Source organism: Pseudophryne corroboree, chromosome 1, assembly GCF_028390025.1.
Source record: "Pseudophryne corroboree isolate aPseCor3 chromosome 1, aPseCor3.hap2, whole genome shotgun sequence".
In the NCBI taxonomy this organism is placed as follows: domain Eukaryota; kingdom Metazoa; phylum Chordata; class Amphibia; order Anura; family Myobatrachidae; genus Pseudophryne; species Pseudophryne corroboree.
Genome location: NC_086444.1, coordinates 941,160,580 through 941,174,410, shown reverse-complemented (window position 1 = coordinate 941,174,410; position 13,831 = coordinate 941,160,580). Strand labels below are relative to the sequence as shown.

Sequence of the window (13,831 nt, the reverse complement as noted above, 5' to 3'; positions counted from 1 at the left end):
AAGACCATTATTAGGTAATGTTGAACAATTGTTCAAAAGTTAAGATCCATTAAGATTACAATGCCAAAATAAACAAAACCAACAGGCTTTGATTTATAAAATGAATACCAATCTTTCAAGGAGCAAATAGAGTTAAGAACGGAGTAGTTCATTATTTTAGATGCACACAGTATTTATTGTAATAAACATCAATGTTCTGTTTTCTTTCTCTTTGTAGGAACAGTTTATTGAATTGTGCAAGACTATGTATAATATGTTCAGTGAGGACTCTCGTGAGCAAGAACTGTACCACGCCACAGCAGCAGTCACCAGTTTGCTGCTTGAGATTGGTGAGGTGGGCAAGTTCTTATCCTCCGAGGCAACAGAAACAACTCCCACTAACAACTGCAAGCAGGCTTCAGGGCGAACCCATGAGAAGAAGCCTGTCCAAACTTACCAGTATGCACAGTCAGGGGCCTTCTCTGACAGTCCTGTTCCCAGTGACCCTGCAGAAGAACTTCACTCTGATCAGATGGAGGAGGTGAAACTAGAAGACTCTTCTCCTAGAGACAGTGGGGCCTGTACATCAATGCTTATATCAGATGATGAGACGAAAGACGATAGCTCCATGTCATCTTACTCTGTGTTAAGTGCCGGGTCACATGAGGATGACAAATTGCAGTGTGAAGACATTGGGGATGACACAATTCTTGTACGAAGTAATCACCGAGCTTCTTTGCCTGCTAGCAATAGCCTAGACGGTGACTGGACCATTACATTTGAACAGTTCCTTGCCTCTCTCTTGACCGAGCCAGCCCTTGTGAGGTACTTCGACAAACCGGTTTCCTTAATGGCAAGGATTACTAATGCGAAAAACCTCCAAATGATGGGAAGAGCTTTACCTTCTACAAGTGACTATGACATTACTACCATCTCTGGATGAAGAGAGTGGCTTTAAAACATCACTGTATTAACTGAGGCTTACTAAAAACAATCGGTCCCATGATACAAGTATAAACCGTTTTAATGTTTTGGCTGGAAAAATAACCAAATTGCACAATCGCCATCTAAATAATTCCTAAGGATCTTACAGATTCTAAACCAACATTTTTAAAGACACATCGCCATGATATAGGCACGAGTGCAAACTATTTTAAATAAATCATGAGGGATTTTTAAAATAAAAATATTATCTTAAAATAATTATAAAACATAAATGTTATTATGTAACCTCTGTAAGACAACTGTATTGCCGATATGGTAAACATTGTAATCTGAGAACATGTCCTTGTAATGTTCCAAAGTGAAATACTGTACTTCCTGTTTACTTTTAAATACTGTAAATAAGTTTTCATGTGAACTAGAAGTCTATACGGCTATACAGCATATTAGGTCAGCGGAAATGCATCGCCACTTTATCATATAAAATCCCAATTGCTCCAGAGCTAGTATTGATGTACTTAAGCACCTGCACTTTGAATACTATTTGATTAGCAAACTTGTCTGTTTAGTTTTGATTTCATCAATCCCATTGACCAAATCAGAAAAGTCTGCTTCCTGTGTCCCCGCTGTTGCTGAACAACAGCTACCATAATGCTCCTCCTGGCAGGTGTGCTCATCTCTACCTGTATGAGATGATCGGATCAGCGCTGGGCGCTGGAGCACATGTAAGAAATGAAGTGTGAGGCTATTGGCTGCAGGACATTTTGTGGGATACTAGCCTGAAGTGCAGAAAGCTGACCATTATGACCTGATTTCATCCTGTATACATGAATGCATGTTATGTGTGGTGTTTTCTTTCAAAAGTCTTATTTTTTTAAGCTACTTTTAATATTAGTTACTTGTATCATATATAAATTGAACCCCTTAAATGTTACAGAAAAGTAATGATGAACTTATGCTGCTGTTTTGTTCTGCTGTTTACAACCAATAAATAAAAGGGTTCATATCGTGTTGCCACATGAAATATTCTCTATGTCGTAGTTGTAAATGGCATTATGCTAAATGTTGGCAGCGAGCACAAGGAAATCTCTGGTTATACAGTAAATATTGATACTATAGGTTCCTAATTTATGTGTATGATGCCACGCAGTATACAAGTTTCCATATAGCAAATGAAAAATGCTGAAATGGAATCACAGTACAATCCCAGTAGACTAGATCATTGCACTGTTATGGGATTTAGACATATAGGGGTATATTCAATTGCTGTCGGGTCCTTTCCGACGGAAAGGACACGACAGCTCCCTATTGAATGCCAGGCCAAACAGGACTTTTTTTAAAGTCTGATTGACATTGTCGGAAACTGGGCTAAAACCTGTCGGGTTTGGCCCCGCTTCCGACAATACACGTGGCTCGGCGGCTGAAGCCGCCGATCCACCTCTATTCCGACAGCATTCCGACAAGTAGGATTGCCCAACTTGTCGGAAAAACTGAGCCCAGATTGAATAGGTCGGAACCCCTTCCGACCTACTCCAGTCGGAAACTGACGTCTTTCCGACAACATGGCAGTTTCCGACTCTAATTGAATATACCCCTTAGTTACACACATATGGAGAGCTTATCAGTTTCTTCAGACTTTGCCATCACCTGTATGCCAACAATACCCAAAGATACAACTTTTCTCCAGACCTCTCACCATTTGTGTCCCCTCCTGTATGTCAGCCATCTCATTCTGAATGGCACAATACTTCCTGAAGTTAAATATTTCTAAAAACATTACCCATTGTCTTTTCCATTATACAGAGATGAGAATTTACAATATTATATTTAGCAGTACTGTGCAATTGCTCTCACGTTCTTTCCAATAATAACTAACTTTGGAGGTGGTGGAATAATTGTAAAAAAAGCTGGAAAAAAGCATCTTGAAAACCATATGCTTGTGTGTGTGTGTAGCTCTAACACAACCGGGAAAGAAAACACAGACAAGTTGCATGAAAATAGATATTTTATTTTAGAAAAAAGGGATAACTGCCACAATTTCACACATGTCCACAAATTTAATTGGAAAGCAATAGCATATTGAATTGTATTTTACTTTATATACACCGGTAATAAGAAAGAAATTACTATTGCATTATTTTTGGGATTAATCTTAATTAAACATATAAATGAGAGATAATGAGCATATAACACTCTGAGAGCTCAGTTTGTGTGTAACTTTAGCCCTACAAAAATATTAAATGCGCATCAACCCAATATCAAAGCTGGAATATTGCAACAAGGCATATTACGGCTATTTGGTTAAAAAAGGACTACAAATAATGACTTGTGCTTAATGCTTTCTGTAGCACATTTTTAACCACTCCGGATTTTTGTAAAAGATGATGAATGTCATAAATGAAGGCAGTGGAGTAAAGGCCCATACACATTAGACGATGTCGCTCTGTGAGCGACATTGTCTAACGTCTCCCCCTCCCGGGCCGGCCGGTCGGCGGCCGCCTGTACGCACTGAGCGATATGACCGCTCATATCGCTCAGTGACGTCACGCCCCCGCCAGCCCTGCATGAAGGTCGTGGACGACAGTCCACATCCTTCATGCATGCCCTACCGACAGCGACGATCGTTGCCGACCCGCGGGGCCGCGCATCGGTCGTCGCTGGCGGCATACACACTTAACGATATAATGAGCGACGTCGCTCAAGGAGGGGGAAAATGAGCGACGTCGCTCATTATATCGTTAAGTGTGTATGGACCTTAAGAGTTCAGGGGACAAAATCTGTATGATGTAAAAAAATAAATAAATATTGACCACTGGTCAAGGTTAAAACAAAGAATTACAATTTGCATGTTAAAAAAATACTTGCTTTGCTATTAGGGCCTAATTCAGTAAGGATTGCAAATTCTGCTAATTAGCAAAATGTGCAATCCTGTGGAGCGCATGCTGGGAGACGCCTATTGGTGGGCAAGGCCGCCCAGCATGCTGACCGGCGCCTCCCCCCCTTCCACAAGCACAAATTGCGAAAACATCGCAATTTTTGGTTGTTAGCAGGAACTGAGGAAGCCTCCTGCCAGCGCCATATTCTTGATCGCGGTGGCCTTGATCACGCCCTCGTTTGGCCGGCTCCACCCCCCCATTTGCGCCACCCCACAATGCCCCGCCCAGCGACAGCCTCTGCCTGATTGACAAGCAGAGGCGATCGCATTTTCTGCAGAAAGTGCGGGCGCATGCGCAGGATGGGTGCTGCGCATGCGCCCACGGGGCAATTGTAATAATTCCTGTTGGATTTGCGAATCGCGATCCAACTTGAATTAGCCCCATAAATTAGAAATCTGTTGCATACAAGATGCTTTATAGCCAAAATACATATCTGCAAATAATTCTGATGGCAAAGCGAGATCAACACATGTAATATAAAAATAAGGACAATTTAGAAGACCATTAATAGAGTAATAAAATTCATCTCAACGACAGCGTTACTTTGAATAGCATCCCACATAAATCATTGTTTTATTAATTAGGTCTGCAGATATCCGGTAACAGAAGAAAACACGACTCCTATTTCTACATGTATCTACATATTGAAATGTCAGGATGAGAGATCACCTCCATTTCCCAAACCCTTTGCTTAAAATAGTTAATGTCGCATGCATAATTTATTTTTTCTTTAGTCATTTTTACAATTATACACACAAGCTGGTATTTAATGTAGATGAAAACGTACTTTATATGGCAGGTTTAAAAAGGTTTTAAAGCACCTGGTAAAGAGATAAGGCATCCACGCTACTTGCAGAGTCACAAGAAGTGCAAATTCTGAAAACCAGCTTCATATTAATATCACTTTCTTGTCTTTATAACAAATCAATACATCATATCAGACCTGAAATACATATTTAAAACGTCATTGTGATAACAGAAATAATGCATTGCTGGTCTTTATCTGGTCATTCAGCCTCCACCCATGCCTCAAGGTGTTGTAAGTTAAATTATTGCTGCATTATGTGGTATCCTGAGCCAATCTCAGAAGTCCTGCCCATAATCCGTGTAGATGGCATTATTATCCCAGCTGCTGAGTGTTTACTTCAGTGTGGCCATGAGCGTGGCTGGCAGCTGATTGTTTAGTTGTGGTCTTGGAGGAGCCAGAGCGGTGTCTCTGATAGGCAGTATCTGCATCTGCGGAATTTGATGGATGTCTCCGCCACCCACATTCTTCAGCGATAGAAAGCTGTAATGCAGGTAGATCAGATACATGAGGCATCACGCATAGATTACACATCACATCAATTTAGAATTGAGATGAATGTTCTACATAATGACACTGTAGAAAAACAGCAGAGCAGAAATGGACCAACGGGTTATACATGAGAACCAGATTCCCGTGTCCAAAATTATGCTCTTTAGGGCCTCCCCAGTCTTAAGTGTCCTGGGCTCCCCAAAGCCTTAATCCAGCTCTGTTTGGGACAACAACACCTGCAAACAACCCCACTGGCATTATATTATGTGATCACAGATACCCCTCTGCACTAGTATACAACCTCAAGATATTGTATTAGATATTTATTAGACATGAATAATGATGCACAGAGGCACCCAGGGAGGACATAGGGGGATAAGGAGAGAACTACTGTACAATTAATATAGTGTTTCAGTGTTTACAGGATTACAGCCTTAAAGCTCTTTGGGCCATATGCAATTGCGGTCGAATTGCCGCAAATGTCGAAAAACGGGGGCATTTTCGACAATAAAAAACTGTCTAATTGCATTCGACAAAGCAATACAGTACTTTTCGTCAAAAAAACTGCCGTTTCAGATTCGACTTATGGCAATTCGACATTTTTAAAATTCTACATGTCTGCAATGGTAAAAATGTGGCTTTTCGACAAAAGTATATTCAATTGAAGAATGTCGATTCGACAACAGTGCTTTTCGACAGTAATTTCGTCAATTTCAGTCCGCCTCATTTTGCTGTCGTGATCTAATAAAAAAATGTAAAACATGTTTTTTTTTGTGTTTTTTTGATTGCTAATAACATATTTATTTATATTAGAAGGGATTATCTACTTGGTTTGTCTATTTAGGAGCCACAAGTATTATTTAATAGATTTTACTGACTAAAATAATATGGATAGATCAGAGCATGTTTTTCAGGGGGAATGGGTTAAAAATCCTGAAAAAAAATGTGTGGGGTCCCCCCTCCGGGTGGTATTCATGTGACCGGCGGTCGGGTGACCGACAGTCACATGACCTCCTCCACCATCCCGACCGCTCACTATCCCGATGGTCGGCATGCCGACCAACAGGGACTATTTCCACTCCCATAGAGTGGGAATAGAACCCGTGGCGATCCGCAGGTCGCCACCGAGCCCGCAAGGGGCTTGCTGCACTCGCCCCTCCCCGCCAGGATCCCGGCGTCGGTAAGCTGCCGGGATCCCAACGTCGGTAAGCTGACTGGCGGTCTCCTGACCGCCGGTCAGCCGTACTACACCCCCCCCCCTCCTAAGCATAACCAGCCTTGGGCTCTTTGAGCCGGTCCTGGTTGTAATAATACGGGGGAAAAATTACAGGGGTTCCCCCGTATTTTAACAACCAGCACCGGGCTCTGCGTCCGGTCCTGGTGCCAAAAATACGGGGGACAAAAGACGTAGCGGTCCCCCGTATTTTCTCTTACGTCCTAGAGGATGCTGGGGACTCCGTAAGGACCATGGGGTATAGACGGGCTCCGCAGGAGACATGGGCACTCTAAGACTTTAGATGGGTGTGAACTGGCTCCTCCCTCTATGCCCCTCCTCCAGACCTCAGTTAGATCCTGTGCCCAGAGGAGACTGGATGCACTACAGGGGAGCTCTACTGTATTTCTCTGAAAATACTTTTTGTTAGGTTTTTTATTTTCAGGGAGCACTGCTGGCAACAGGCTCCCTGCTTCGTGGGACTGAGGGGAGAGAAGCAGACACACTTTCCTGGACTGATGGGCTCTGCTTCTTAGGCTACTGGACAAAATTAGCTCCAGAGGGTCGAAACACAGGTGTCGTCCTTGCTGTTCATCCCAGAGCCGCGCCGCCGTCCTCCTCACAGAGCCGGAAGATAGAAGCCGGGTAAGTATAAGAAGCAAGAAGACTTCAAAGGTGGCAGAAGACTTCGGTTCTTCATGAGGTACCGCGTAGCGTTCGCGCTGTGCGCCATTGCTCCCACATCACACACAGGCACAGCAAGGGTGCAGGGCGCAGAGGGAGGGGGGGGGGGGGGGGGGCGCCTGGGGACCGATTTTTACCTCACATAAGCCTGGCACATAAATAGATACTGCGGAGGTAGTATATGAAAATTCCCCTGACAGTATAAAGAAAAATAGCGGGACCGAAGCCCGCCGTCGAGGGGGCGGAGCTTGATCCTCCAGCACTAACCAGCGCCATTTTCTCCACAGAGAAGCTGCTCCTGGACTCTCCCCTGCTGTACAAGTAACAGGGGGAAGAAAACGAGGGGGGGGCACATTTATTTGGTGCTAATTTGTGTATAAAAGCGCTATACAGGCTGGGACTTCGTTTCAGTATCTAGTGGCGCTGGGTGTGTGCTGGCATTCTCTCTCTCTGTCTCTCCAAAGGGCCTTATTGTGGGTCTGTCCCCATATTCGTATATCCCAGTGTGTGTGGGGGTGTCAGTACGTGTGTGTCGACATGTCTGAAGCGGAAGGCTCGTCTAGGGAGGATGCAGAGCAGATGGTGGTGGTGTCTCCGTCGGCACAGCCGACACCTGATTGGGTGGACATGTGGAATGTGTTAAATGCTAATGTGACTATGTTACATAAGAGATTGGACAAAGCAGAGTCCAAGGACAAAGCAGGGAGTCAATCCATGGCCTTGATTGTGTCACTAGACCCTTCAGGGTCCCATAAACGTTCCTTTTCCCAGGTAGCAGACACTGATACCGACACGGATTCTGACTCCAGTGTCGACTATGATGTTGCAAAGTTACACCCAAGAGTGGCCATGAGTATTCAATATATGATTATTGCAATAAAAGATGTTTTGCATACCACAAAGGACCCCTCTGTCCCTGACACGAGGGTCTGCATGTCTAAGGAAAAGAAACCTGAGGAAACGTTTTCCCCATCTCATGTGCTGAACGCTTTATTTGAAAAGGCTTGGGAAACTCCAGACAAGAGGCTGCAGGTTCCCAAGAGGAGTATTATGGCGTATCCTTTCCCCTCAAAGGACAGGTTACGGTGGGAATCCTCGCCCACGGTGGACGGGGCCTTGACGCGCTTGTCCAAAAAGGTGGCACTACTTAAAATCAATTTATGCGACTACGGGAGCCCTGCTCAGACCTGCAGTAGAGTCGGCATGGGTGGGTAGCGCAATTGCAGCGTGTGCAGATAACTTATCATCTGACATAAACATCCTAGATAAAGATAGTTTTTTGTTGACCTTAGGTCACATCAAGGACGCAGCGTTATATATGAGAGAAGCTGCGAGAGATATTGGGCTGTTGGGTTCAAGAGCCAATGCCATGGCAGTTTCTGCTAGAAGGTCCCTGTGGATGGACAGGATGATGCTGATTCAAAGAGACATATGGATGCTTTGCCTTACAAAGGTGAGGTTTTATTTGGGGAGGGCCTCGCGGACCTGGTTTCCACAGCTACCGCGGGTAAGTCTTCTTTTTTGCCTTACGTTTCCCCACAGCAAAAGAAAACACCTCAATACCAGAGGCAGTCCTTTCGTTCGCATATGTTCAGAAAGGGTCGTGGCTCCTCCTTCCTCGCCAGAGGTAGAGGGAAAAGAACACCAGCTACGGCTAGTTCCCAGGAACAAAAATCCTCCCCGTCCTCTACACAATCCACCGCATGACGCTGGGGCTCCGCTACGGGAGTCCGCACCGGTGGGGGCACGTCTTCGACTCTTCAGCCAAGTCTGGGTTGTCGGATTTGGATCCTTGGGTGGTCGAAATTGTATCCCAAGGCTACAATCTGGAGTTCGAAGACGTGCCTCCACACCGATTTTTCAAATCGCCCTTGCCAGCTTCTCCCCCAGAGAGGGAAATAGTCTCAGCTGCCATACAAAAGCTGTGTCAACAGCAGGTGATTATCAAGGTTCCCCTAGTGCAACAGGGGAGAGGGTTTTATTCAACCCTGTTTGTGGTCCCGAAGCCGGATGGCTCGGTCAGACTAATTCTGAATCTAAAATCCCTAAACCTATGATTGAAAAGGTTCAAATTCAAGATGGAATCTCTCCGGGCAGTGATCTCCAGCCTGGAAAGGGGGGGGGGGGGGTTATGGTGTCACTAGGCATAAAGGATACATACCTTCATGTCCCCATATATCCGCATCATGAGGTGTACCTGAGATTCGCTGTACAGGATTGTCATTACCAGTTTCAGACGTTGCCGTTTGGGCTTTTCCACGGCCCCGAGAATTTTCACCAAGGTAATGGCGGAAATGATGGTGCTCCTACGCAAGCAGGGGTCACAATTATCCCATACTTAGATGATCTCCTGATAAAGGCAAGGTCAAGTGATCAGTTACTAAAAAGCGTGTCTCTCTCCCTGAGAGTACTACAACAATACGGCTGGATTCTAAATCTACCAAAGTCGCAGTTGGTTCCGACAACTCGGCTGTCATTTTTGTGCATGGTTCTGGACACGGAAAAAAAGAGTGTTTTTCTCCCAATGGAAAAAACCCAGGAACTCCAGAACATGGTCAAGGACCTACTGAAACCAAAAGGAGTGTCAGTTTATCAATGCACTCGAGTATTGGAAAAGATGGTGGCGGCCTACGAGGCCATTCCGTTTGGCAGGTTCCATGTGAGAACTTTTCAGTGGGACCTTCTGGACAAGTGGTCAGGGTCTCATCTACAAATGCATCGGAAGATAAGCCTGTCCCCCAGGGCCAGGGTCTCTCATCTGTGGTGGCTCCAGAGTACTCACCTTCTAGAGGGTCGCAGCTTTGGCATTCAAGATTGGGTTCTTGTGACCACGGACTAGAGATGAGCGCCGGAAATTTTTCGGGTTTTGTGTTTTGGTTTTGGGTTCGGTTCCGCGGCCGTGTTTTGGGTTCGACCGCGTTTTGGCAAAACCTCACCGAATTTTTTTTGTCGGATTCGGGTGTGTTTTGGATTCGGGTGTTTTTTTCAAAAAACACTAAAAAACAGCTTAAATCATAGAATTTGGGGGTCATTTTGATCCCAAAGTATTATTAACCTCAAAAACCATAATTTACACTCATTTTCAGTCTATTCTGAATACCTCACACCTCACAATATTATTTTTAGTCCTAAAATTTGCACCTAGGTCGCTGGATGACTAAGCTAAGCGACCCTAGTGGCCGACACAAACACCGGGCCCATCTAGGAGTGTCACTGCAGTGTCACGCAGGATGTCCCTTCCAAAAAACCCTCCCCAAACAGCACATGACGCAAAGAAAAAAAGAGGCGCAATGAGGTAGCTGTGTGAGTAAGATAAGCGACCCTAGTGGCCGACACAAACACCGGGCCCATCTAGGAGTGGCACTGCAGTGTCACGCAGGATGTCCCTTCCAAAAAACCCTCCCCAAACAGCTCATGACGCAAAGAAAAAAAGAGGCGCAATGAGGTAGCTGTGTGAGTAAGATAAGCGACCCTAGTGGCCGACACAAACACCGGGCCCATCTAGGAGTGTCACTGCAGTGTCACGCAGGATGTCCCTTCCAAAAAACCCTCCCCAAACAGCACATGACGCAAAGAAAAAAAGAGGCGCAATGAGGTAGCTGTGTGAGTAAGATAAGCGACCCTAGTGGCCGACACAAACACCGGGCCCATCTAGGAGTGTCACTGCAGTGTCACGCAGGATGTCCCTTCCAAAAAACCCTCCCCAAACAGCACATGACGCAAAGAAAAAAAGAGGCGCAATGAGGTAGCTGTGTGAGTAAGATAAGCGACCCTAGTGGCCGACACAAACACCGGGCCCATCTAGGAGTGGCACTGCAGTGTCACGCAGGATGTCCCTTCCAAAAAACCCTCCCCAAACAGCTCATGACGCAAAGAAAAAAAGAGGCGCAATGAGGTAGCTGTGTGAGTAAGATAAGCGACCCTAGTGGCCGACACAAACACCGGGCCCATCTAGGAGTGGCACTGCAGTGTCACGCAGGATGTCCCTTCCAAAAAACCCTCCCCAAACAGCACATGACGCAAAGAAAAAAAGAGGCGCAATGAGGTAGCTGTGTGAGTAAGATAAGCGACCCTAGTGGCCGACACAAACACCGGGCCCATCTAGGAGTGGCACTGCAGTGTCACGCAGGATGTCCCTTCCAAAAAACCCTCCCCAAACAGCACATGACGCAAAGAAAAAAAGAGGCGCAATGAGGTAGCTGTGTGAGTAAGATAAGCGACCCTAGTGGCCGACACAAACACCGGGCCCATCTAGGAGTGGCACTGCAGTGTCACGCAGGATGTCCCTTCCAAAAAACCCTCCCCAAACAGCACATGACGCAAAGAAAAATTAAAGAAAAAAGAGGTGCAAGATGGAATTGTCCTTGGGCCCTCCCACCCACCCTTATGTTGTATAAACAGGACATGCACACTTTAACCAACCCATCATTTCAGTGACAGGGTCTGCCACACGACTGTGACTGAAATGACGGGTTGGTTTGGACCCCCACCAAAAAAGAAGCAATTAATCTCTCCTTGCACAAACTGGCTCTACAGAGGCAAGATGTCCACCTCATCATCATCCTCCGATATATCACCGTGTACATCCCCCTCCTCACAGATTATCAATTCGTCCCCACTGGAATCCACCATCTCAGCTCCCTGTGTACTTTGTGGAGGCAATTGCTGCTGGTCAATGTCTCCACGGAGGAATTGATTATAATTCATTTTAATGAACATCATCTTCTCCACATTTTCTGGATGTAACCTCGTACGCCGATTGCTGACAAGGTGAGCGGCGGCACTAAACACTCTTTCGGAGTACACACTTGTGGGAGGGCAACTTAGGTAGAATAAAGCCAGTTTGTGCAAGGGCCTCCAAATTGCCTCTTTTTCCTGCCAGTATAAGTACGGACTGTGTGACGTGCCTACTTGGATGCGGTCACTCATATAATCCTCCACCATTCTTTCAATGTTGAGAGAATCATATGCAGTGACAGTAGATGACATGTCCGTAATCGTTGTCAGGTCCTTCAGTCCGGACCAGATGTCAGCATCAGCAGTCGCTCCAGACTGCCCTGCATCACCGCCAGCGGGTGGGCTCGGAATTCTGAGCCTTTTCCTCGCACCCCCAGTTGCGGGAGAATGTGAAGGAGGAGATGTTGACAGGTCGCGTTCCGCTTGACTTGACAATTTTCTCACCAGCAGGTCTTTCAACCCCAGCAGACTTGTGTCTGCCGGAAAGAGAGATCCAAGGTAGGCTTTAAATCTAGGATCGAGCACGGTGGCCAAAATGTAGTGCTCTGATTTCAACAGATTGACCACCCGTGAATCCTTGTTAAGCGAATTAAGGGCTCCATCCACAAGTCCCACATGCCTAGCGGAATCGCTCCGTGTTAGCTCCTCCTTCAATGTCTCCAGCTTCTTCTGCAAAAGCCTGATGAGGGGAATGACCTGACTCAGGCTGGCAGTGTCTGAACTGACTTCACGTGTGGCAAGTTCAAAGGGCATCAGAACCTTGCACAACGTTGAAATCATTCTCCACTGCGCTTGAGACAGGTGCATTCCACCTCCTATATCGTGCTCAGTTATATAGGCTTGAATGGCCTTTTGCTGCTCCTCCAACCTCTGAAGCATATAGAGGGTTGAATTCCACCTCGTTACCACTTCTTGCTTCAGATGATGGCAGGGCAGGTTCAGTAGTTTTTGGTGGTGCTCCAGTCTTCTGTACGTGGTGCCTGTACGCCGAAAGTGTCCCGCAATTCTTCTGGCCACCGACAGCATCTCTTGCACGCCCCTGTCGTTTTTTAAATAATTCTGCACCACCAAATTCAAGGTATGTGCAAAACATGGGACGTGCTGGAATTTGCCCATATTTAATGCACACACAATATTGCTGGCGTTGTCCGATGCCACAAATCCACAGGAGAGTCCAATTGGGGTAAGCCATTCCGCGATGATCTTCCTCAGTTGCCGTAAGAGGTTTTCAGCTGTGTGCGTATTCTGGAAACCGGTGATACAAAGCGTAGCCTGCCTAGGAAAGAGTTGGCGTTTGCGAGATGCTGCTACTGGTGCCGCCGCTGCTGTTCTTGCGGCGGGAGTCCATACATCTACCCAGTGGGCTGTCACAGTCATATAGTCCTGACCCTGCCCTGCTCCACTTGTCCACATGTCCGTGGTTAAGTGGACATTGGGTACAGCTGCATTTTTTAGGACACTGGTGACTCTTTTTCTGAGGTCTGTGTACATTTTCGGTATCGCCTGCCTAGAGAAATGGAACCTAGATGGTATTTGGTACCGGGGACACAGTACCTCCAACAAGTCTCTAGTTGGCTCTGCAGTAATGATGGATACCGGAACCACGTTTCTCACCACCCAGGATGCCAAGGCCTCAGTTATCCGCTTTGCAGTAGGATGACTGCTGTGATATTTCATCTTCCTCGCAAAGGACTGTTGGACAGTGCTTGGTGGAAGTAGTAAAAGTGGTCTTACGACTTCCCCTCTGGGATGACCATCGACTCCCAGCAGCAACAACAGCAGCGCCAGCAGCAGTAGGCGTTACACGCAAGGATGCATCGGAGGAATCCCAGGCAGGAGAGGAATCGTCAGAATTGCCAGTGACATGGCCTGCAGGACTATTGGCATTCCTGGGGAAGGAGGAAATTGACACTGAGGGAGTTGGTGGGGTGGTTTGCGTGAGCTTGGTTACAAGAGGAAGGGATTTACTGGTCAGTGGACTGCTTCCGCTGTCACCCAAAGTTTTTGAACTTGTCACTGACTTATTATGAATGCGCTGCAGGT

At 46.1% G+C, this 13,831-nt stretch overlaps 1 protein-coding gene across 3 annotated transcripts in view; it reads left to right on the top strand.

Moving 5' to 3' along the window:
• The window catches only part of TBC1D9 (TBC1 domain family member 9), a 188,159-nt gene extending 186,214 nt beyond the window's left edge, over positions 1-1,945 (top strand). For all 3 annotated transcript variants that reach the window (XM_063920383.1, XM_063920382.1, XM_063920384.1), the window contains one exon: positions 218-1,945. In XM_063920383.1, the coding sequence (XP_063776453.1) occupies positions 218-922 (705 nt within the window). In that variant the 3' untranslated portion in view covers positions 923-1,945. The remainder of the gene's footprint in view (positions 1-217) is intronic.
• Positions 1,946-13,831: the final 11,886 nt, after the last annotated feature.